The 26,988-nt window shown below is 35.4% G+C and overlaps 1 protein-coding gene across 1 annotated transcript in view; it reads right to left on the minus strand.

The window, feature by feature from the left end:
• Positions 1-16,785, minus strand: part of Gnat3 (G protein subunit alpha transducin 3) — a 41,043-nt gene extending 24,258 nt beyond the window's left edge. The window contains exons 1-3 of the mRNA XM_004662319.2: positions 16,668-16,785; positions 6,036-6,078; positions 623-764 (exon numbers count right to left, since the gene is read on the minus strand). Of these exons, the coding sequence (XP_004662376.1) occupies positions 623-764; positions 6,036-6,078; positions 16,668-16,785 (303 nt within the window). The remainder of the gene's footprint in view (positions 1-622; positions 765-6,035; positions 6,079-16,667) is intronic.
• Between the last annotated feature and the right edge of the window lie 10,203 nt (positions 16,786-26,988).

Raw genomic sequence — 26,988 nt, forward strand, 5'->3', positions numbered from 1 at the left:
ATAAAAAAAATATGTATAACTTGAATATTCAAATAGTTTAATATTTTATGTGAACTGTTTTAAAGATAATGGATTTAAAATGTACCAGATATAAAATAATTACTTAAAGGAAGTAGAGAAAAATAAAATTATTTAGATACCATATGAACTAAACTATGACTATTTGAGTATATTTAGTGTTCAAACTCTATTAATCCCACAATTTCTAATTTTTTATTAAGATTTCAACATTGTAATGGGGCATGATGGTTTTTGCCTATAATATTGCACATAGGAGGCTGAAGCAGGAGGACTTATGTATATCTGAGGTCATCTTGAGCTACATAGCCAGTTCCAGGCCATCCTGGATTACAGACTTAGACTTACTTTTTATATTGATGTACTTGATATTTTTGATACTTAGGGAAACAACAGTTAATGCTGAATAAAATCATGTGCAAAGTAAAGGACAGAAGTTTCATTCGAAGGCAAATAGGAAATCTTGAGATGATAACTAATATTTGCAAAATTATTTCATGTTATTTTGTTTTTATATAGATTAGGACTACAGACATAATGATTCCTCTGGCTTTATGGCCCAAGCTTCACTGCAGGCACTATAGCTAACACCGTGTATACTTACAGGACTTCTGTGATTTACATAATCAATTCCCAGAGTAGTCATGGCTTTCACAATGGCTAGGATGGATTGCAATGTGTTACTGTAAACCACTGCTTTAAACTCCATGCATTCTTGTTTACTGTAGCCATTCTTATGGATGATCCTATAATTAAAAAATGAAAATGCTTGTGAGTTAGAAGTAGCAACAGTAACAAATATCAAACATATACTACCAGAAGAATGGCATAATATATATTCATTAAGAAGAAATATTTTGTTCCTGGGCCCATTCTAAATCTGAACCATTTCATGTCTCTGAGTTTTTATTATCTTTGTCTGTTCATACAACATTTTCTTCTTTGATCCCCCAAGCTAAACAAAGAAGGATTTAGGATTCGTTCTAGATAAAATGTTTTTTAAAAATATGTAAATCATAAGTGTTTTTCCAAGAGAACACAAATTCCCTTTTCAAGAGAAAAATTCCTTGATTTCCAGGCAGAGACATGTAGCGAGATCTGAAAGTTGTTGTGTTTGTAGCATGATTTGTACAGGAAGTGAAGTAATTTAGTAGAACAGTTTTGTCTTTTCCTATCACTTAAGGAACACTGGAAACTAGGAGTGCCTGCTTTCTATTTACAGCATTAACAAAGACATTTTTTTTTAAATGTAGTTAATGACTCGATGTTAATTCCCTTGTCACTTCTCCATGTGCATACGTGCAGCTGAGTTCTCAAAACTTAAATACACAGACTTTTATTTGGCTGAACTCTTCCTTCCACTCATTCAGTCAGGAGTCCAAGGTTTACTAACAATTTAGGAAAAATAGCTTCAAATAGATTTACTTATTAAAAGCTAAAACCTTTGCTGGTGCTACTGATACCCTTTTTTTCATCTCTATTGTTTGATATGTACTTGTTCCTTTCTGCTGTTTTTTTTTTTTTTCCTTTGGTTTATTTTCTTATTAAGTTTTGTGTTTTTCTTTTGGGGTATCATATTCTCATTATTGTTTATCTCTATGGGAACTTTAGAATTTTATGGAAATAAATATCTCTTCAGGAAGAGGTGGCAGAAAGAATGTAAGAGCCAAAGGAAAACTAGGACTCCTTATAACGTGTTCCCCCAAGACACAAAATGGCCTGGATATCCATGAACTCACAGTGCCTGACACTACCTACACAAGACCATCATAAGAGGAGGAAAAGATCATGACATCAAAATAAAAGAGAGACCAATTGAGATGGGGAGGGGATATGATGGAGAATGGAGATTCAAAGGGGAAAGTGGGGGGGAGGGAGGGTATTACCATGGGATATATTTTATAATCATGGAACTTGTTAATAAAAATTTGAAAAAAAAAAAAGAGAAATTAAAGCCATGAGATGGAAGGACTTGGAAGTTAAAGGTGAAAAAAGATGTGTCTATATTATTTTTATTTACTAATTTATACTTGATGCATTTCTACCTTACATAGTGCCATACTTGCCTTATTGCTTTAAACATTTAAATGACTTTAATAACTAAAGAAAATAGAGTATAATTAAAGAGCATAGCAAAGTGTTTTCATACATAGATCAGAAGTAAGTTCATCAGGGTGCAGTGGCACATGCCTTTAACCCCAACACTTGGGAGTCAGAGGTAGGAGGATCGCCATGAGTTCATGGCCACCCTGAGTCTACAGAGTGAATTCCAGGTCAGCCTGAGCTAGTGAGGTCCTACCTCAAAAAAAAAAAAAAAAAAGTAAGTTCAGTAAATAAATCCAGTCCTCTTTTCAAAACATGGAATTGGGAAGCAATTATATTTTTTACATAAAGGTTGCAATTGTGAGTAAAATTGGGACAATTAGGTTTACTCAGTGAAACATGTTCTGATAATGGTCCTTTATCACAAATTTAACAGAATAAAATGATAAAGGCAGACTTACAACATTCCTTTGAAGCTGGATTCTTAGACAGCATAGCTTTATTTAGCAACTGCATAAACCAATTTTTGATAGAAAAACTCCCTAGCTATAATCTGATTCCTGGGTCATTTCTAACTAATTACTAATTTATTGGGCATTGTGTGCTTAAACAGAACTGATAAATCATCATCCTCCCACTAAAGATAAACTGGCATGTGGTCTACACACTGCACATTCCCAGGAATATCCAATAATTTGGTATTGCCACATGATGTTATCATCTACAAATGTATTGGGCCACATTCATTCTTGGGACATGTGGGCCACAGGGTGGACATGCTTGTATGATACCTCTTAGCAACATTATATAAATTAAGCTTTAGTTCCTCAAAGTAGTCACATTTCCAGTGATTTTTAAGGACATACGTTGCTGATAGCTCTCAAAAGCAGAATCTTCCCAGCATTACACAATGCTCTAGTGGGAAGCACTAGGTTACAGCAAGGAGGAGTGTAACAGGTGTGTGTGTGTGTGTGTGTGTGTGTGTGTGTGTGTGTGTGTGTGTGTGAAGTGTGAAAGTTCGTAGTATGAATATCATGTGTGGTAAGCAGTGGTAGAAAAGAAAAAGTATAAATTGTATTCTGGTGGATATAAAATGTTAGGAGAAGGCTAGAGAGATTGCTTAGTGGTTAAGGGAATGCAATGTCAAAGGATCCTGGTTCCATTCTCCAGGGCCCACATAAGCTAGATGCACAATGGGGCACATGCAACTGGAGTTTCCTTGCAGTGGCTGTAGGCCCTGGTTCCCCCATTCTCTCTCTCTCTCTCTCTCCCCCTCTTTCTCACTTTCAAATAAATAAATAGATAAATAAAGTGTTTTAAAATGTCAGGAAAGTGTTGGTAGACCAGTGATAATGAGATGATTTTTAAGGATAAATAGCTCTTGCTAGTTGGTCAAAGGGAAGAAGGGCATTGCAGGCAGAGGCAGCTGCATAAACAAATAGATGTTGTCAAGCATCCAATATGTGCTGATCACTGAGATAGTTAAAACTTTCTTTTATGCCTATGCATAAGTGCATGATTTTACAAGTCAAGGATGAATACTATTCAAATTTTTCAGCCTATATGCTTGTATTTTCTTTTAATTTATTAATGCATGATCTGTAACCTATATTACACTATTATTTAAATAATGTAACACTTTATTTTGTAATTAATTTTTGTTTTGTAAATTTAAAATATTTTCATATTTTTAAAAATCTTACTGAATGTTCTCAGAAATATATGTAAATGTTTCCCAGTATATAGTGTACTTTGAAATATATTTATATTAATTTGTTACAATATATTGTTTACCAATAGTGGAAAATCTCATTTAAAACCTCACTCTTGCTAGATAATATTGATAATATTAATTTTTTAATTATTGCGTTTTGTTGACAAATTCTTGCTATATATTCCTCACTGGCCTGGTACTCACTATGTAACCTAAGATGGCATTAAGCTCATATAAACCTTCTTGCCTCAGCTTCCTGAATGCTGGTACAAGCCACCACATCTTATGGAAATTAAGTTTTGCTAATTTATTATGATGATGGGTAGCTCATTAATGATTCACATTTTTATTTTTATACTTAGTGAAGATAAACTAATATGAACTGCATTATGTCTTTGACAGACGTTTGACTTTTGTCCCTTCCAACTGTGGATAATACCTCTATTTGCTTATATGGAACAGGTTATTGTTTTACATAACACTCCTATAGGGCTTTGTGTTTTCAAATAGTCACTAATTTATCCATTGTCTTTATTGTGAGTTGTCTCCCCAGTATACTTTTTTTTGGCTTTATATATGATTCAACACATTTATATGTGCTTTTTATTTAGCCACATTTGTCATTTCTTTTTTCTTTTCAAACTATAAGTAAGCTTATACATAATAGATCCATAAAAAAGACAGGATAATTTTTAGAGAGGTTATAATGTGAAAGAAATAACAAGAGAACATGTGTTAATGTGACCAACAAATGAAATAGAGTCAGCTGTTAGAATGGGTCAAACGTAGTATAATCAGATTAGTAGCTAAAGGAACATGATGAAGGTTAAATATTCGTTTGCACTTATAGGTGTGATTTGAAAAGTTGTGCTTAATTTTTAGTTGATTTGCAACTTACTTGGCATTCTACATGGAATTAAAAAGAGGCCCCCAACACCTCATCACTGAAGCCGACCAAAAATGAACCCAACATGGCTCAGGGAAATTTTGCGGAAGAGGGGGCAGAAAGAATGCCAGAGCCACATGTTGGGTCATGATATACAGAGACAGTTATCATACCAATAACTATGGGCTAAGCCCACAATGCACGACCCATATACCTCAACAAGGAGGGGCCAATGGGGAGGGGTAGGTCATGGATGAGCCTAATAATGGTACCAAACTGCCTGTACTTGCACAATAGAAAATTAATAAAAATAAAATAAAATAAATAGTGGCTTAGAGAGTTACCAGACAATGTCATCATTGCCAGGGATGCACCCTAGCATATCAGAAGGAACAACATCCTTTAGTGCACAACTTTAAAAGAGGCTCAAACATTCTTCTTCTTTCTCTTTCTCCTCCCTTCTTCTTTTCCTCTCACTCTTCTTCTTCTCTGGTCACAATTTTATATCTGTGATATCATTGTTTTCATGTAACCTATTTTCCTTATCTAGTACTATTTTATGCTAAACATTACAAGGTTTTTTCTTTTAGCAGTTTTAAAATTTATTTTTATTTTTATTTTTTTAGAGAAATGAGACAGAAAGAGAGAGAGAATTTGATATGCCAGAGCCTCAGCCACTGAAATCAAATTCCAAATGCTTGTGCCACCTAATGGGAATGTGCCACCTTGCACTTGCCTCACCTTTATGCATCTGGCTAACTTTTGATCTGGAGAGTCAAATATGGTTCCTTAGGCTTTGGAGGCAAGCACCTTAACTCCTAAGCCATCTCTCCAGCCCAACATTACATTTTTTAATGTAAAGAATTCTTATGCTATTTCCTTATTAATAAATTTCAGTCTAGTTATATAACTATAGAGAAACATAGAGAAAGTAATAGAAAATAACTTAAAATAAATTACAGTGATAATGATAAATATATATTTTATTTTTGTATAGGAAAAATGCTGATGAAGCAAAAGCTATTGTTTCTTTAAAATTTCAAATGGAACATTGATTGACATATTTTTCATTATTTGTGGTTTATGCCCACAGTGAAAAAAAATAAACAAACAAAAACACTGAAATTTTTCAGATTAATATAATTAAAATATAGTGGAGTTTTGTATTCATATTCTTGAGAAGCATAAAGGAAAAGAAATGGAAATGACAACTTCTGCCACACAACAGACACCATGGTGAATGAGCTTGCCTGTGATGGAGGAAAAGCTGTCAATCACCAGTCAATCACCTCCTCTACAGACCTTTGTTTTAAGAATGGTCAAGTTCAGGAGCACACAGCAAACAGTAAGCATTTTAAATGGTTCTGTACCTACTTCATTTGTTTCACAATGGTGCTTTTTCCAGATTCTCCTGCTCCTGAAACAAAAATAGGCAATGTTACTAGCTAACACACCATGTTTATATAAATATGAAGACCTTATACTTATTGTTACTTTGTTATATTGTTAATTTGTCATATTTGTTGCAATTGTATGTGTGTGGTATGTGCTTATGTGTATGTGGGAACATGCATTTGTGCACATATATGGGAAGACCAGAGACTGACATCAAGTATCTCCTGTTGCTCTCCAAATTACTTACTGAGATATGGTCTCCCATTGAACACCAAGCTAGCTGATTTGGTTAGCCTAGCTAGCAATGTGATCTTGAGGATCCTCCTGTCTCTCTCTCTCCTGAGCACTGGGACTACAGGAGTGCAATACCATGCCTGACATTTCCATGGGTTCCAGGGATCCAAACTCAGGTCATCACACTTGAACCTTGAGCTCAAGTATGAAGACACTTCCATTTGTGCACCTTCTAAAAAATGAATGTATAATAATAGATAAAATTATTTTATTTATTACATCTGAACACAGTTTGAGAAATTTGTGTCTCCTGGCTTCTCATCCCAACGAAATTGTCCCTAATTTTCAGTCTCTAAATCATTCTCATAGAACTTCTCCTCACAGATCTATTTGCACAAATGGTAAAAGGAAAAAAAAAAAAAACCAAAAAAACCAGATAGGTAAAAGCCTTTAACAAGGAGAAGCTGTTCAGAACAGGTATGTTAGATATAGGATGATTATCAGTAGTGTAGTGTGAGTGATGTGGTTAGGATGATTGGCTAGGTGTGTTTAATAGTAGAAGTGTGTATAGGAACTGCTTCTGTGGGTGAATATGACTCCTGAAAATGAAAATGGGGAAATATAATGAAAATGTTCACCCATTGCTTGCAAAGTATTTGTCGTCTCTAAAACTCATGTTAAAATGTAATCTCTATGATGAGATCTTCAGTGGCAGATCAGCTGGGACCTTTAAAAGGAAATTAGAATTATGCTTGTGAATTACTAGTCTATCCCATTAGTTCATGTGATAAGTTCATTAGTAGGTTATTGGGTTGTGCTGAGTTAGTTTCTATAAAAGCCAATTTTTTGGACTTCTTGCATGTATTCTGTCCATTATCATATGATACCTTGCGATCTTGCCAACAAGATCATAATCACTAGATGTGACCCCTAGTCCTAGGTGCTTATCCATGAGCTTAGACATGTGGTGGGAAGGGAGAGGAAGGAGTAAATCAGGCAAGTTCTTGAAGTTTGGAAATTCAGGTTATAGTGTGTCACTTAAGTGTGTAAAGTCAAGTAATAAATATGGTAATCAAATTTTTCAATAAAATAACTATTAAATCTCTAAAATGTGGAAGAAGGGCTGTTGAAATGGCTTAGTGCTTAAGCCATTTGCCTGCAAAGCCTAAGGATCCTGGTTCAATTCCCCAGGGCCAAGTAAGCTAGATGCACAAGGGTATGCATGCTTCTGGACTTCGTTTGCAGTGGCTGGGGGCCCAGCTACACCCATTTTCTTTCTCTGTCTCTGCTTCTCTCATTCTATGTCCAATAAATAAATAAATAAAATATTTAAAATATGGAAGAAAACTCAGCATTTTATATCTATTATTTTGGATATATCCTCAGATTATAAGTAGCATTTATAACATATATATGGCATGGCATAAATAGCCCAAAAGCATGACATAAGTTGCCAATCAATAGACAGATAGTTGGGCAGTTACATAAAGTGGGCTGAGTCACAAGCATCCTTGAAATCTCAGTATTCTTGCTAATTTTCAAATTTCAAGGGTATGAAAAATGATTTTGAAATTTTTCAAGAGAAATAGAAATCTAGGAAAACATATATATATGTGTGTGATTAGCATGGAAGTTAACTGTCTTGGTTTGTGAAAGGTTGCATTAATTTTACATAAACATAAAGTTATGTGAATTTTGATGTTCCTAATGCCAAAATTTTATTCAAATTTTACTAATAAATATTGAATTAAAGGACTTAAACTACTATATTTAGATCTGAAATCCATATTCATTCTCTTGGTTTCCTTTTCTCCCTAAAACTTAACTTTTCCATATTTACAAATTTTTCATATATTGTTTTAGATTTTCATATTATCTTCCATCAGTGTAAGAGAAATTTTACAAGGACAAAGGCCAGTGTCTCTTTTGCTTACTGTGCACTCCAAGCACTCAGAGAAGCAGTTAGCAGGAGAATCTTCATGAAGTGAAAAAATTCTTTGAACACATGCTTTAAACATAAGATTTGTCTATCATAGTATAGACATTTTTATACGTACATTGAAAAATTTCTGCATGATTTTAAAACATTTTCCCAGCCTCAATGAACAGATATGGATATAACTAAGTATATGTCACATCATCTCTGTTGTACATGTGAATCTATCTGGTTTCTGCAGTTGTCAGAAGCGGCTGTCTACTGTTTATGATGTTCAGCAAATGAACATAGTGATACCATGGAAGATAATATTTCACTGCTCAGTAGCAATGCACAGATTCTTAATAATTGGTGTGGCCCTGTAAGTCTACCCTTTAAGATTGTTTCTAGTGTGTTTATGAAACAGAAAAAAAGATAACAGCAACAATAGCAATAGAAAATGCTTGCATTTACCAGTAGATAGAAGCAAGAAGAAAAATTTGAAATGTAAAGATGAAAAATTCAACAAAATCATTTTCTAATATTTCTTCACAGACTTTAGCTAGAAGTACATATATAAATTTACAATTTGACAGAACCAACTCATTTAATAGAGACTGTTATATAGAAAAATGAAACATCTATGAAAAAAATGGAATCACAGAATATCATCCTCTCATTTTTAGAATACATTTAACTATATTATTTTGTGTGGCTAAGAGTCATAACAGAAAGATTCAAGTGCAGAGCTCTTAAAATATCCTGGTGTGCTGCTTTTAGACAAATTGTTGATTAATGTAGGGTGTGTACAACTTTGAGTGGAAAGGCATCTAATAAGCTTATGAATTATCCATAACTAGATTTACTTGAAAACTCTAAAATTAGAAGGGAATATTTGAAATTGTAGTACCATCCTGCACATGTAACAATATACAGCATATTTTTGCTGACTTAAAAATTTTAGAATTGTGGGAATATGGAAGGAATTTTAATGGATTCAATAGAACTTCTACTACTAACTATGTAGACATATTTATCTGTGCTGTATTTTGTTTAGTTAGAGTGGAAATGCTGAGGGAAAAGCCTGGTGAAAGTCTGAAATTTAGAAAAGAATGTCTTATCTGAATATAAATTAAGTTGTCTTAAGAAATACTGTATTGTTGAATATTTTTATAGTGAAATAAAATAGTCACAGTACTTTTGTTTATATGAAATATCTACTTTGATAAAATGAGAGAATGTAGGAATTTTATAAAATCTGAGCAAGGAACATAGGTTGGTGGTAGAGTTTATATCAAGTATGCATGAAAATAATTCCAAAAATATATAAGCATCTTATCATGAATCATGAACCAATGTTGTGTCAGTTAAAAATCACTGTTGTGGGCTAGGGAGATTGCCTGGTAGTTAAGGTTGCTTGCTTGCAAAGCTTGCTGGCCCAGGTTTGATTCCTCAGTACAGACATACCTTGATGCACAAAACTGTGCTCCTCTTTCTCCCTTGTCCTTTCAAATTAAATAAAAATTTCAAAAAAGAACCACTTGGTCAGATAAAAATAAATCACAACCTAATTTTATCTTACTTTTCTCTCCTGTAGGTAAGTCAAAAGTGTCATAAATTTTGGGAATAAAAGTGACCTTTTAGATTATGTCAGGGAGTGAATGAGCTTTCAGGATGGTCTTTCCTCATTCTTCAGCACCACCATAGGTTGATTCCAGGAGCCCTGTAGACACAATCTACCAGAGCTCAAGTTGCTTCCATTAGCTGCTACAATAGTTGATTATAACTCATTCACCTTCACCAATGTGCTTTAAATAGTCTCAAGTACTTATAATACTTAATGTTTCTATGTAAATGATCATTATATTACATTGTTAGGGAATTCTGACAATGATAAACTTTACACAGGTCTAGAAGAGATATGATTTGAATTCAAGCAGTTTCAGCCCTTGGATGATTGCATCAACTGGTTATGTGCAGCCCAGGGATACTGAGGGCCAAGTCCAAGACCAGATGGCAATGACACTGAGAGCATTTTAGTCTGTGAATTTTAAAAATTATTCCTGAATCTTCAAGGTATATTACTACATTGTAACTTAGTTGATAATTCAGAATGTACCTGAAATAGGCAGAATAATCAATTATTTTTAACATAACTAAAGACCCAGGGAGATTTCTTAGCAGTTAAAGACATTTGCTTGCAAAACCTGAAGCCTAGTGTTCTGTACCCCAATACTGACTTAAAGATGCATAAAACTGTGGTCCTAATGCACCTATGTCAATGGCAATGGAAAAATAAAAAAAAAAAAAAAAAAGAAGAAGAATTCAAAGCTCATGGTCCAGACATGTCTGCATGAGCACGCAGCAAAAAATCCAGTCTCAAAGAAGTTGGACTACAGAAAGCTCCCATGACCTCTCCATGCATGTTTCTGCATGCACGTGCTCATAAACACATAAATAAACCATCAAAAATTAAAAGTAACTGAAAATTTTCATGAGAATACATACTAAGAATTATCATGAGAGCTGGACCTCCTTTTCCTCCACCTCCTCTAGGGAAAATGTGTGGAGCTTATGGAGATTATTTTTCACCAGTAGATTTCTGTGGCCCACCATCTCCTTCATTACCACTGAGAAATGTCACTGCACCAAGCGACTTTGCACATCACCTTCCCCCAAGAGCTGGATTCTTGCCTATTGCTACATTCTGAAAGAAGAAATGAGTTTCCTTCAGAGCTGATTCTATCTGCCTTCAAATGAACCTGCAAATGAATCTCCACAACCTCCAGAAATCTGACAATATTTTTTATTTATTTTTATTTTTATTTATTTATTTGAGAGAGGGAAGGAGAGAGAGAGAGAGAGAATGAGAGAGAGAGAATGGGTGCACCAGGGCTTCCAGCAACTGCAAACTAACTCCAGATGCATGCACCACCTTGTGCATCTGGCTTACGTGGGTACTGAGGAATCAAATGAAGGTCCTTTGGCTTTGCAGGCAAACACCTTAACAGCTAAGCCATCTCTCCAGCCCCTGAAAATATTTTTATGTCTCCTCAAAAGTGACTTTGACTTTCTCTTATTCCCAGTTTAAGTAACTGCTGTTACTTAAGTGTTTATTCTTATGCTCGAATGAAGCTTAATGGAATTCTAATTCTCTGAATAGATTTTTTAAGTGAAGATGATTTAAATATGAAAACAAAATTTTCCCTTTGGCCCTTTTCCAAGGGTGTCTGGATAATCCTTGTTCTACATAGTGATATCAGTGTTCTCTGTGAAGGATGAGCACAGTTGACTACAATTCTGGCAAGAGATTTCCTAAAGAAAATAAGTTTTTATCTCAAATTTCTTTATTGCTTGCAACTCCATCTCAGTCATGTCAAACACAAGCTATTCAATCTCACTTGTAAATTGACTTCAGGACTTAGTTAACAATCTCCACCTCATACTTTGAGTATTAGATTATGTTACAAAGCCAAATATAGACTGCATGGCAGCATATTCACATATAAAGAATGTGGCCTGAATTAATCCCTTCCTTTTAAACTGTGCTCATAATTCACATTGTTTTCTGGGTCAAAGAGCAGCAAGGGAATTTAAAAAAGATATGCATCTCTTTCTTTGAAGTAGATGTTTCAAAGAACTAAATATTTAGATTTATATTTAATTCACACTTTAATACAGATTCATTTATTATTAATATGTTAAAGAGTTTGGTTTCACTATTTTTTAAAGATTTCATTTATTTATTTATTTATTTGAGACAGAGAGAGGAAGAGAGAGAGAGAGTGAGAATGGGCACATCAGGGCCTCTAGTTACTGCAAAGGAGCTCTACATGCATGTGCCACCATGTGTATCTGGCATACTTGGGACCTGGAAGATCTAACCTGGGTCCTTAGGCTTCACAGGGTTGTGCCTTAACTGCTAAGCCATCTCTCCAGCCCTGTTTACTTTTTTTGAAAACATAAAAAATAATTTTAAAGTTATTCTATATTCATACCTATAACTGAACTTCAATTAAATATACATAGGCATTGATTACTCACTTGGTTATAATACACATGATGAGATTAAAAAATTGACATATTCATATTTTAATTTTTATAGGTAATCTTAAAATTATATAATTGCATTAGAAGTCAACTGGCTATGCACATACTTTTATTTCATCCATGAGAGAAACTAGTAGTGAAGAAATTAAGATATGCATCCCAAGGGCTAGATCTAGCTTCACATAAAGTACATTGAACTCTGCATTAATATGGTGTCATATTACTTCGTTTTGAGGCATACACTGGCAATGTCAATATTAAAACAATTTCAACACATATTTTGTAGAATATGGAAACTAACATGAAAATGCATCTTTTCTAACTTTTATCACATTGTCAGCTTCTGGTATGTTTTAAAGAATACTCCTTTTGACCTAGTTTTGTTCCACTCAGTGATTCTATTTCTCATAGGGCAGTGTAAACATTATTGATCCATACCCCCCTTCTGCAGCCCCAGATAGGCTGAACTCTTGTGGAAAGACAGAATAGGTATGGTTCAGGAAATGAATAAATATGAGCTCCTACTCATTTCTTGCTGAGTATCCAGATGAAATTTAATGTCTGTGAGAGTTTATTTCCTCATTTATAAAGTCTTGGCTATTAGTATCCACATTTTAGGGTTTTGGAAGATTCAATCTCAGGTATTAATGACCAGGAACATTCTCTACCATATAGTAAGCATTCAACATTTTCTTTTATTGGAAGAATGGGCTTTCATCTTTTTTTTTTTTTTCGTTTATTTATTTATTTGAGAGTGACAGAGAGAGAGGGAGAGAGAGAGAGAGAGAATGGGCACGCCAGGTCCTCCAGCCACTGCAAACAAATTCCAGATGCATGGCCTCCTGGGGAATCCAGCCTCTAACTGGGGTTCTTAGGCTTCACAGGCAAGTGCTTAACTGCTAAGCCTTCTCTCCAGCCCTGCTTTCATCTTTTTACAGAGCTCTTTCTGGTATAGTGTCTTCCATTCTTCTCATAGTATCTTATTGAAGATGATCTGTAGATTAGTACTCTCTGAGAGACATTGATGTAAGGGCTAGTATTCCTCTGATCTGCCTGTCCTGTTGTCTCTGCTATGAGGCAGTGAGAGCAGTGCTGGCACTCAGATGAGGTAGGATGGGACAAGGAAGAAGTGTAGGTCTGCCTCACTCAGTGCTTTAAAGAGCAGAATAATTTTCATCAAACAGACCATGATTAGTTTGTCTTCTTCATTAAGCCTTGTTGCTTTATCATATTCATTATGCACTTTTTGGTCTCTAGTTATTACATTTTTGCTGTTTTTCCTAATATCAGTTCTTACCAAAAATCTTCTTCCACAAACTCAGATGTTAAGTTAGATTTTGAACCTCAATAAGTATAACTATTTTATTTATTTAAAGTATAGATTTCTAAGATATCATTTTCACAAATTCTATATAATAATATAATAACAAAAAGTTGGGGAAACAACATTGAGTTATTATATAGTTTCTCAGCAAAGGAAAAAATATGTATTTTCGGCTAACTGAAGGCATTTGAAATCTCAATTCTGTTCTGTTACAGTATGTTCCTAACTAAATTTTCTCAGGTTTGAAATGCATGCCTTGTCCTTCACCCAATTCACTGATACTATATTTAAGAGGAAAAAGTCAAGAGCAGGAAACTGTCACAACCTAGAATCTGTTTTGTTAACAGGAAAACTATTAATCTCATTAGTCTTTGTTTAACATCTATACTTAACAATGCTCAGGATTTGTCACCAATTATAGGAATTATTATAGATTTCTGTAGACTACTTATTGGGGTTAGAGAATTATCTCTTCCTAGATTGTTTTTGTTCAGAACAAATGAAAATTTTGACTTTCTTTGTTATATGTCTTACACTATGGTCTTATAAAATGAAAATAATAAAAAGGTAAAATATCTTGGGGGATGCTTGATCTATGGATGGCATAGCTTATGGTCATAGTCATGAGTATATACTCATTTCCTGATCCATCAGGTCATATGCTTTAAACACATGCAGGTGTGGTATGTCAATAACACCTCATTTTTTCATAGAATATTGTATGAGCTTTCTTGGACTTTGAAAATCATTTCAGCAAAAATCTTCATTTTCTTTTTAATATATACTTGAACCAGAATATGAAGGCACTGCAATAGAAAATTTTGTAAGTTTTCTCCTGAAGGCCTATTTTAGATAGCTAGCTACTTGTCATTTAATTTGGGGCGTAATACTCTATAGAACTTTTAGTATGAATTAAAGTTTCCAAACAAAGCCTCTGCTGATCATAAGCAAGTCCAACATACATTACAAAATTGCATGAAGGCCAACCTACTTTGGGTTTATGTGGATTCTATGTTCTCAAATCCTCATGCTCACCTAGCAAGCACTTTATCCCCTGAGTTATCTCCCCAGCCCATGTTATATTTTAGATAAAACACATTATGCACTGTTCACACTGTTAGATGTTTCACTATTCTTTTCTTGAATTACTTAGAGATAAGCATTTTTGTCAACTGCTCATTGTCTCTTATGTTAGGTTTTTCTTTTTTTTTGAGGCACAATCAATAGCCTTGCCTTTTTTAAATGTATGTGTGTGTGTGTGAGAGAGAGAGTCCAATAGAGTTCACTGTTGAGGGAGTTAAGAATGGGTTAGGGGGCAGGCTTAGTTTAGTTCTATGCAACATTTATATGATGTTTTATTGAAGCTAAACTGAATTTTAAAAATTATGATTAGAAAATATAAGTCCAATTAAACATGAGAATGAAATAGGGTTTTTGTAAGACTTTGTCATTTTGAACTTGATTAAATCACACATGGAATTCAAGGAAATTCAAGGAAAATTTGTCAAAGGCGTATAGTATAAATTGAAACAGGAAAAACTAAAGAGTTTGATGCATGATGCATTTTTGTAAATAAAATATGAGTGAACAATTCAGGCTACATATTGTTAGAGCCAAATTAATCCAAGTATATGATGCAACATATTATAATACTGTGAAACAAAGCATAGTAAAAACCAGCCATCTTTTCACATACCAGTCATGAAAAATTACTCTTTCAACTTAACCCATCATATAAGTGTAAATATAATTGTAATGCATTCTTTTTTATTTGAGAGTGAATATATATATATACATGTATATACACTATACTTACATACACACACACACACACACACATATATATATATAATATATGTATGTATGTGTGTGTGTGTATATATATATACAAATTTGGTCTTCATGAATAGCTCTGTGGAGTACTGAGCATTTATGATTTTGGAAGCTAATATATAAATCATTAACTGACAGAAATTGGGCAAGAAAGGAGAAAACATTTTCCTTTTTTTCTTTCTTTGAAGAATGAGAGAAGGAAACCCCACAGTTAGGTTCTGATTATCTTACAATGAGGCCATCGTAAAGGAACACTTAAACTTAAAACATAGAGAAACTGTTGAGGAAAAAGTCAAGTTCTGAAAGAAAATAAATTCCCTTTGAATACACTAATAGAATGAACATAAAATTGTTGATTTAACAGATTCCTCTATTTGTTTCTGATTTTAAAAAAATCACAAATCACAAATTTGAATGTCTTAGATTACCACATTTGCCTTTCTTTTCCAATCTCAAATATGCCCCACAGTTCATATATTCCTGAACAATGAATCACTATACCCAGTGTTACCCTTTCTTTATCCTCTCACTCTCCATAAGCAGTTGGTCACCAAGTTCTGTTGATTTTATCCCATGTACCATAACATACTAGTTTGTGAGAAGATGTGTGACAAATGATTATTTTAATTATTGTAGTTAATGGAATATTTATTGAGATTGTAGTTGTGGTAAACATTGTATGGAGTTTTGAGGGAAGGAAAAATGGAGACATACTTTGTCACATGAATGATTATTTGTGTTCAAAAGTAGTTAAATGCCATATTTAAGTATATGATAATTTACTGACAACATTCAGCAGTCTGGGTGATATTTTTTATATAGTTCAAAGTACTTTATTATTATTGTATAAATAGCTTCAGACTAATTGATCATAACAGTAAAAATTTATATCCAAACAAAACTATAGATTTTCATAAGTTTTGGTTAAAGTGTTGTTCATAAGATTACAAAGCACAATGGTTAGGATAAACTAAAGTAATAAATATTTTTGAGTCTTAAAATAATAGTAAACCACATTATTGACATATGCCAATTGAAACAGCTAACAGATATTTACCACATAAAATGTAATAAGTATTAAACAGAAAAAATCTGAAATATTTATAGGGTATATAAAAAGTCAGTCTATTTTTTCCCAAACATATTTCCATCACAGTTCTCCTATCTAGTAACAATAAACTTGAACTATGAGAAAAGTAAATATATCATAAATGAGAATACATTCAGTTTTTGAAAGCAAAATAAAAAATATTACCTAATAGAAGCAATTTAACGGTTCTTGCATCACGCTCAGCATCTTCCTGCAGCTTTTTCTCCAATTCCTTTGACCTTTTGGCGGACTCTTTGCTTTCTGAACTGATTCCACTCCCCATCGTGTGATCAGAGATGAGGACCAGATTATTTGCGCAAGCTTTTCAAACACAGAGCACACCCGTGGTTGGGGGTGTGAGACTTAATAGCAGTGCTTGCTCAATCAGTCCTCAGCCCATTCCCTGACAGCTAGATTCAGCTTTGACTAGGAAGATCCTTGCTGATCCCTCACCTGACCAAGGGGTGGAAACCACAAACCCTGCAGGAAGCTGAAAAGTAAATTCATTATGCTCTCAAATTTAATGGTCACTTCTGGCCCATCTTCAAACCCATTCTCATTTGAATGTGTATCATGAAATATTGCATGAAGCTGTAAAAATCTACACACTAAAGACATGTGCAATGAGTAACTCAGGTGAGATGTTTCTTATTGACAGGTGACCTAATTTACTAGTTAGATTAAATTTATTATTATTCACCAACCATACTTGTACCTATCTTCAGATATTTCATTATTCAGTTTCTTTGCCATTTCTTCTATTTCCTCCACTCCAATAATAATATTGGTGTCCAAATTTGATGATAGCCATATTTAAATATTGACATGATTATTGTAAATCTCTCATATGTCAATGAACTAAAAAACCTACTTTAAAAATAATAGACCCAAATACTTAGGGTTACTATATTTGTACATATTTTATTGTCACAAAGATAAAATTCAAGGCATTTTTCTTACATTGTTGATTTTTTTTTTCCTAGGAGTGATCTTTGTAAGCTGAGCTTTTACCACCAGTGAGAAAATCAATATATCAATAGTAATTGAAGGCCTACTTGGTGGTGATAGTGACCTGTGTTCACTTTAGGCAGGACATTATCTCTTCAGTGCTATTAAGCAACAGCTGATATAGTATGGGGGACTTTGATCAATGGGATGTAGACTAACGTTCTCTGAAATATTGGGTAATGGGATTGCTCCAGATAGGCAAAATAGGACATATAGTCTAATATGCTTGATAGCTGATATGTCTGATAGATAATGAGAACATATTATTCTTGACAATTTTCATGCTTCAAGGATTGAGATGATGTATATATTTTTTTAATTATATGAAAATAAGACCCATTTAGTGCATAGTCAACCATTATTTATCGTATGAACAGATTTGTTTGCCTGGCTTGGAAACTATGTTTTCAATGTACATTTTGGGATTTCTGAGTATTTTTCATCCGAAATGCTAGGATATCATTAGTCTATCAAACTGGCATTTCGTTCTTGAGGGATCAACAGCAAAGTGTGAACAGGTGGGTTTTTGAATATTCATACAAGGAAATAGATTAAATACTCATTCCTGCTTTGTTTGCTTTTGCACATTAAATACATTGACCTGAGGATATGTGAACATAGTCAAAACATCCTGGATTTTCTCCCTAGAGCCATATTGTCATAGTGTAAAGATTATTCAGATGCATACATATGCAAAGGCTTGAGCAAATCATGTGCCCTTGCCTTTACAATGCAAAGAACCTGGTCCAAAGGAAGGGGATTTGCATTGCCCGCATAATTATGCTGACCCATGGACAGAGAGTCCCTCCATAAAGCAATACTTACCACATTAAATTATGTTTTGCCTATGTCTTTTACATAGAACAAATAGGCATTGTACTCAGAATATTCAGTATTTCTGTATATTTCATACCAGCCATAGACTGAAAGCAAACAGTATATAATTTGTACTCATGTATAAATACAGTACTTTGGCTTTTAAAGGGCATTTTCCCATAAAATTTCCCAATTGGATTGCTAACTAAAATTTACCATCTCTTTCATATATTCTGACAATAAATTTTGGTTATTTAAAAAAAAACAATAAGCACAAGGGTATCCAAATCACCATTAGGTTAAGGTTATATAGAGAGGCTACTAACAGAGAGTGATTGTTTTGTGAAAACATACACATATGAGCATATAAAAATCTATGAACACTCACAACATAGATTTGTGGAAGTGCTGTGATATTAGAATAATCACTGAATTTTTTTTAGCATCATATGATCTGCAGTAATGGAGATATTTTCCTTTGGCAATGGCCTGAACACAAAATAAAGTTAAGGTTAAATGTTTGGATGATTGAGGCCTTAAGAACTAAAAGTCACGGTATTTCCACAACCCTATGCAAGGTGAACAGTTTTCTCTGGTTTATGGCTGACGTCTCTATAAACTTTACCAATGTGTTGTCAATTTTCATTTTTTTTCTTTAAACACAATTTCTTTTCTTTTTTAAATTTATTTTTATTTGAGACAGAGAAATAGAGAGAGAATGAGTGTGACCAGGCCTTTAGCCATTGCAAACGAATTCCAGACACATGCACCACCTTGTGCATCTGGCTTTTGCGGAAACTGGAGAATCAAATCTGGGTCCTTAGGCTTCTCAGGCAAGAACTTTAATGGCTAAGCCATATCTCCAGTCCTTCAGTTTTTAAGTTGGAATAAACCATTAATTTACATTTTAATTCAACCTGTAACCCCAAGTGGCCTGCTCAAGTGCAGGTACTTTGTACTAGAGACTTTCAAGGCCGACCTGTGTGCCACTCTTAACTTTATTTCCATTCTCTGAAGAGGTGTTGACTTCAGACTTTGCATCCCAGAGTGGTTTGAGTCCTGGCTGCCTCAGCAATAACCTTTCTGTTTGTATATTCCCATGAAACGTAAGGCAAACCATCTCCTTTGCTAATGGCACTCCTCTGTGCACTTCTGGGAGCAATGTGCACGGCATTTCCTCTGGAGAGCTTATGACTTTGGGGACTTCTGAAGAGCAATCTTTTGTTGATCTTAAGCAACTATGGCAAAACTTCCAGTTGCAAGTCAGTGCATTCATATGGTACAAAAGCTTACACTATCAGCATTAAGCAGCCATATATACTAATAGGTAATTTAGATCAAATTTTTGTTTGTTGGAATTGGTTTCTGCTTTTGTTTATTCTATCAACATACTATTCTTTATGGTAAAAAATATTGTGTTAAAAGCTAAATGAACATTAAGTCATAATATTTTTCAGAATTCATCTTTCTATCTTAAATTCTATTGTAAGGTTTTAAAAACACATTTGCTTCATTAATTTTTTAAACCTTTCCCTCAGTAACATTAGTTATGATTATTAAAAGAGCTTATTTAAAATAATTCTTTTACTTTTTGAGGTAGGGTGTCACTTTAGCCCAGGCTGACCTTGCCCTTAGTCCTAGGCTGGCCTCAAACTCATGGCAATCCTTTTACCTCTGCGTTCCAAGTGCTGGGTGGGTGTTAAGGTGTGCACCACCATGCCTGGCTTCTGTAAGAGCTGATTTATTAAGTTCCTGATTCTAGAGTCTTCCCTATTCTAGTCCAATTTTTCTGATTATAGGAGAATTACTTCCCTCACATCCAAGCTTCATAATTAACTATTTTCTTACAGAAAAATTAGCCTCTATATCATCCCTGTTCTATCAACAATTTTGTGAGTACTACCCAACTCTCTAAGCATATTTCCCAACACTTCTTGTTACGCGTCTCTAACATATCTGGCTTTCCACTTCTCCTAATTTAGCATCCCACCTTTTCACCTATGGTTTTCTTTTTTTCCCTTTCACTAAGGATGTTTGCTGCAACTTGCCCTTTGCCATAGTACCCATTCTCCAGGGAAGGCCTAATACACCTGCTCTCATTGTCCTTTCCCTCTGAATCCACCTGCAGTTGGACTCTTCTTAAAGTTTTGAGGAGTATCTGAGGCAGCTGTTTTTCCTTCCTCAATAACTAGAGCACACAATTCCCTGTAAGTGATCAATAGAGCATTTCATAGGTCTTTGCTCCACTTTGCTAATACATGATGCTTTTTCTTAAATGAGTGAAACCATGAAATGTTAATGTAAGAATTGTAAGAATTCATTATATAACATCTTATTTTTTTCAGGAACAGGAAATTCAATAGTAAAGTCAAAATCAAAATGTCTTTGTAGGGTTTAAATTGTAAGATTTGTGTGTAGTACTCAAAGCATTCAAAAAGAAAATAAAATGTAATGTATATAAAGTTATAGATGTCAGGTGGTAAGAAAAATATAATCCAACAAAAGCGAGGTAAGAAATGGAAGTGGAAGTGAGAAGAAAGGATTAGAATTCTATGCAACATGTCCAGAAAAGATGTCACTGAAAAGTTCTTTGAAACTTACACACACACACATACACACACACACACACACACACACACACACACACACGTGGTACTGGAGATTGAATCTTGGCCTCACCCACACTAGGCAAGCACTTTGTCACTGAGCTGTATTTCCAGCTCTCTCTCTGGCACCCCCCCCTTTTTTTTAATTTTTAATTTTTTTTATTTATTTTTTTTGTAAATATATTTTCTTAATTTAATTTATTAGTTTTCTTTTCAGTAAATACAGGCAGTTTGGTACCATTATTTAGGCTCATCTGTGATCTACGCCCTCACATAAGACCCTCCTTGTTAATGAAAATGGGTCGTGCATTGTGGAGTTAGCCCCCAGTTATTGGTATGATAAATGTCTCTGCATATCATGACCCAACATGTGACTCTGACATTCTTTCCGCCCCCTCTTCCGCAAAATTTCCCTGAGCCATGTTGGGTTCATTTTTGGTCTGCTTCAGTGCTGAGGTGTTGGGGGCCTCTGAGGCTCTGGTTCTCTGATTTGGTAGGAGTTGATTTTTCTCTGCATTGATCTCCTTCCCCTTTGTGCTGGTATCCGGTTTACAGGAAAACATCACCATTGCTTATTTCGTCAGTTGTCCTTAGTTTCAGTTGGGTCCCTTTTGAGGTATGTTGGGGCAGCTCTCTTCTTAGGATCTGCATCTATCTGGAAAAGAGAAGCAGATTCTCTAACGGAGAGTAAGTTAGCACCCGGAAAATTGAGATAACACTTACTTTTTTGATAGACAGTATGGTAGGTTTAGGCCCTCTTATATCCCAATTTGATGGTAGCTTGATATTGTAGAGTGGGCTTGTGTTTGGGTATGGTTCTGACTTGTTTCCCAGCTCCAGCTATGGGTCTAGTACCACTGAGTGGATCAGTTAGCCAAATCAAGAGCAATTGGTTCCTCACCATGGCTGTGTACCACTATTGCACTTGTGTGGGCATCACATCCGGTTATTTGTTGCTAATTAGGTTAAACAATGTGTTGCTTGGACATATCTTGGTCATTTCCCCCAGTCGCCTAGGTAGCGCCTTCTGGCACTAGACATGCTGACTGTCTGGGGACTGACTCTCTCCTGGCTTCTAGCCATGTCATTCCGTTTTACGTGTCAGCTGCATATGGAGTCTTCAGCAATAGGGTCTTACCACTGGCCTTTGGTGGGTCATCAAGTACTCTGACAGAAGTCTGTCATTGTTTTGGGAAACCTTGTAGGTTTCTCTGATCAAAAGCTCATTGTGGATGGTAGGCCCAAACTGGAAGTGGGGGTTACAGGTCAGTGTCCGCTAAGAAATTGAGGAAAAAGATAACTAATATACAAGAGTTAGAGAGGAGAGAGAGAGAGGGGAGAGGGGAAGAGGGAGGGAAGGAAGATGTAAGAGATTTAGGTCAGTTTTGATCCTACCCTCTTCAGTGTCTCATGGTTCAGGTGTTTCCTGTAAGGGTCTAGTGAAGGTTCAGCCATTTGGTCTATCTTTTAGGAAGTAGAATTTTATGGTACCATTGCCGTTTGGGTCTGGATTACTGTTTTCCACCCTTTGATTCCCTACCCGCCCTCCCATCCATCTTATTGTCTAGTCCATGAGGTGCTTGCTGGGTATGTAAGGCATCTTGGGCAGATTCAGGTTAGGTGTTGCAGATGAGTGAGACTATGTGTCGATTTTTTTTCTGTGATTGGGTAAGTTCGCTGAGAATGATCTGTTCCAGGTTCAACCATTTTGCCTCAAATTTCTTTATGTCGTTTTTTCTTACTGCTGTATAGAATTCCATTGTGTAGATATACCACATCTTTGTTATCCATTCTTCTAATGATGGACATCTGGGTTGATTCCAGCTTTTAGCTATTACGAATTGAGCTGCTACAAACATGGTTGAGCAAATCTCTCTGGCTTTTGGTTTGAAGGTTTTAGGGTAGATGCCCAGTAATGGTATAACTGGGTCTCTTGGTATTTCTATAGTCAGCTTTTTCAGGAGTCTCCATATTGCTTTTCAAAGTGGATGTACCATCCTGCATTCCCACCAAAGGTGAATGAGTGTCCCTGCTTCTCCACATCCTCGCCAGCATTTATTTTCATTTGACCTTTTGATGTTGGCTATCCTTATTGGGGTAAGGTGGAATCTCATAGTTGTTTTAATTTGCATTTCTCTGATGATTGGGGATGATGAACATTTTCTTAGGTGTGTGTTTGCCATTTGTATCTCTTCCTCTGTGAGTTGCCTGTTTAACTCTGTGCCCCAGTTTGTGAGTGGGGTATTTGTCTTCTTATTGTTTAGACTTTTGAGTTCTTTGTAAATTCTAGAGATAAGGCCTCTATCAGTTGGACAACCTGCAAATATTTTCTCCCATTCTGTGGGTATTCTATTGGCTTTGCTTATTATATGCTTGTCTGTAAAGAAACTCTTCACCTTCATATGATCCCAATGGTTGAGTGACTGTTTAAGAACTTGAGCCACTGGGGTTTTATTCAGGAAGTCTTTTTCCATTCCTATATCATGGAAAGTACTTCCTAAATTTTCTTCCAGTAGTTTTCGAGTTTGTGGTCTTATGTTGAGGTCTTTGATCCTTTAGGATTTGAGTGTTGTGCATGGTGAAATGTGTGGATCAAGTTTTAGTTTCCTGCATGTGGTTATCCAGTTTGTCCAGCACCATTTGTTGAAGATGCTATCTTTTTTCCAGTCTATATTGTTCGGGCCTTTGTCGAATATCAAGTAGCTATAGTTGCTTGGCCCAAAATCCGGGTCCTCAAGTCTATTCCATTGGTCTATACTCCTGTTTTTATGCCAGTACCATGCTGTTTTTATTACTATGGCTTTGTAATATAGCTTTATATTGTGTATGGTGATGCCACCAGAGGTATTTCTTTTGCTAAGGATATGTTTGGATATGCACGGCCACTGCCTTTCCATATGAAATTTGAGATCATTTTTTCTATCTCTGTGAAGAACACTGTAGGGATTTTAATTGGAATTGCGTTAAATCTATATATTGCCTTTGGTAGGATTGTCATCTTCACAATGTTAATTCTGCCTATCCAGGAGCATGGGAGGTCTTTCCACCTTTTAAGGCATCCTCAATTTCTTTTGTGAGAGTTTTTATATTTTCGTCGTATAGATCTTTTACTTCCTTGGTTAACGTTATTCCAAGGTATTTTATTTTTTTTTGTTGCTATTGAAAATGGGACTATGTCCTTTATTTCTTTTTCTGTGTCTTTGTCATTTGCATACAGAAATGCTACCAATTTTTGTGCATTGATTTTTTTATCCTGCTACTTTGCTATAGGAGTTAATCACCTTCAGGAGTTTTGGGATGGAGTCTCTCTGGTCTCTTACATATACAATCATGTCATCAGCGAATAGAGCTAACTTAAATTCTTCCTTTCCAAATTGTATCCCTTTTATTGCCTTCTCCTGCCTTATTGCTTGGTCTAGAACTTCCAGAACTATATTGAAAAGTAGAGGTGAGAGAGGACATCCCTGTCTTGTTCCTGATCTCAATGGGAATTCCTCCAGTATCTCTCGATTAAGTATTAATTGGGCCTTTGGAGCTTTGTATATTGCCTTTATTATGGTAAAATGTGAATCGGCCATGCCGATTCTCTCCAATATTTTGATCATGAATTGATGTTGTATCTTGTCAAAGGCCTTTTCTGCATCTATCGAAATGATCATGTGATTTTTATGTTTAAGCTTTTTTATGTGGTGTATTACATTGACATACTTTCATATGTTGAACCACCCTTGTGTTCCTGGGATAAATCCCACTTGGTCAAGGTGGATAATGCTTTTGATGTGTTGTTGGGTTCGGTTTGCGAGTATTTTGTTCAGGATCTTTGCGTCTATGTTCATTAGAGAAATAGGCTGATTGTTTTCTTTTCTAGTGGCATCTCTGCCTGGTTTTGGGATTAGGGTGATACTAACTTCATAAAAGGAGTTGGGTAGCTTTCCCTGTTCTTTAATTGTGTGGCACAGATTTAGGAAGATTGGTTTGAGTTCTTCCATGAAGGTTTGATAAAATTCGGCTGGGAATCCATCTGGTCCTGGACTCTTCTTTTTTGGGAAGTTTTTTATGACTTTTCGATCTCCATGAGTGAGATGGGTTCATTGAGGTGGTTGATCTGCTCTGAGTTTAGCTTTGGTAGATGATATGCATCCAGGAATTTATCCATCTCCTCCACATTTTCCAGTTTTGTGGAGTAGGGGTTTTTGAAATAAGTCCTGATGATTCTACCAAATTCGCTGATGTCTGTTGTGATCTCTCCTTTTTCATTTTGAATTTTGATAACTTATAGTCTCTCCTTTTTTTTTGCTTGATCAAATTGGCCAGAGGTTTGTCAATCTTGTTTATTTTTTTAAAAAACCAGCTCTTTGTTTTGTCCATTGCCTTAATTGTTTCCTTGGTTTCCAACTCATTAATTTCTGCTCTGATTTTAATTATTTCTTTCCTTCTGGAGCTCTTTGGGTTGGATTTTTCTTGTTATTCCAATGCCTTTAGGTGGATGGTTAGGCTATTGATTTGGGATCTTTCTGTCTTTTTATGAAGGCATTGAGTGCTATGAATTTTCCCCTGAGGACTGCCTTCATTGTGTCCCATAAGTTTTGGTATGATGTGTTTCCATTGTCATTCAATTCCAGGAATTTTGCAATTTCATTTTTTATTTCATCCACTATCCAATTATTGTTTAGGAGTGTGCTATTCAGTTTCCAGTTGCCGTTGGGGCTCTTGTTGGTTTTTTATTTTGTTGATTTCTAGGAATATAGCATTATGATCTGATATCATGCGGGGAATTATGTCGATTTTCCTGAATATGTGGAGACTATCTTTGTGACCCAGTATATGGTCTATTTTAGAGAATGTTCCATGGGCTGCTGAGAAGAATGTGTAGTCTGTGGGTTTGGGATTTAAAGTTCTATAGATGTCTGTTAGTTGTAAGTGCTCTATGGTTTTATTGAGCTCTCTTACTTCCCTGTTGAGCTTCCTTTTGGATGATCTGTCTATTACTGATAATGGTGTGTTAAAGTCCCCAGCTATGATGGTGTTGGTGGTAATTTCTATTTTATTGTCAAGTAGGTTTTTTTTTTATGAACTGTTTTGCCCCTGTGTTTGGTGCATACAGATTTATGATTGTATTATCCTCTTGATGGATTGTTCCCTTTTTAAGTAGGAAGTAGCCTTCTTTGTCTTTTTTGGTTGTTTTTGGTTTGAAGTCAACTTTATTTGATATTAATATAGCTACACCTGCTTGTTTCTTATTCCCATTTGCTTGGAATATTGTTTTCCACCCTTTCACCCTGAGGAGGTTTCTGTCTTTAGTGGTAAGGTGGGTTTCTTGAAGGCAGCAGATTGAGGGGTCTAATTTTTTGATCCACCCTGTTAGCCTGTATCTCTTGATGGGTGAATTAAGGCCATTAATGTTTAGGGTGATGACTGTGAGATTTGATTTGATCCCTGTCATGTTGTGGTGGTAGAGGTGTGTTGGCATTTCCATGGAATTTAATTTATTTTTTTCTATCTACTCTTGGTTTGGTTGCTGAGATCTGCTTCTTGTAGGCATTTGTGTTTGGTTATTTGTTTCTTCTCTGTGGAGAATTTCCTGGAGGACTTTCTGTAGGTTTGGTTTTGTGTTCATATAATTATAAAGCTGAGTTTTGTCATGGAAAGTTTTCCCCCACCTTTTTTTTTCCTAGAGTTTCACTAAGTTTTCCATGCTGGCCTTGAGCTCATTTGGAGGCCCAGTCAGACCTTCACTTTACAATCGTTCTGCTTTGCTCTCTGGAGTAGCTGGAATTATAAGTCTGGGCCATGGGGCCTGTCACATAATCTTTCTCTTTGCTTTCTCCTTTCCCTTCCCTTCCCTTCCCTCCCTTCCTTCCTTTCTTCCTTTCTTCCTTCCCTTCACTCCCCTCCCCTCCCCTCCCCTCCATATCCTCCTCTCCCTCCCTTTCCCCCTCCCCTCTCCTCCCATCCTCTCCCTTCCTTCCCCTCACTACATATGAATATAACCCATGACTCACTACATTTTTTCCTTTGGAAAAAAATAAGAGTTTTAGCAAATCGAATGAGTATGT

The sequence above is a fragment of the Jaculus jaculus genome, chromosome 10 (assembly GCF_020740685.1).
Source record: "Jaculus jaculus isolate mJacJac1 chromosome 10, mJacJac1.mat.Y.cur, whole genome shotgun sequence".
Lineage (NCBI taxonomy): Eukaryota > Metazoa > Chordata > Mammalia > Rodentia > Dipodidae > Jaculus > Jaculus jaculus.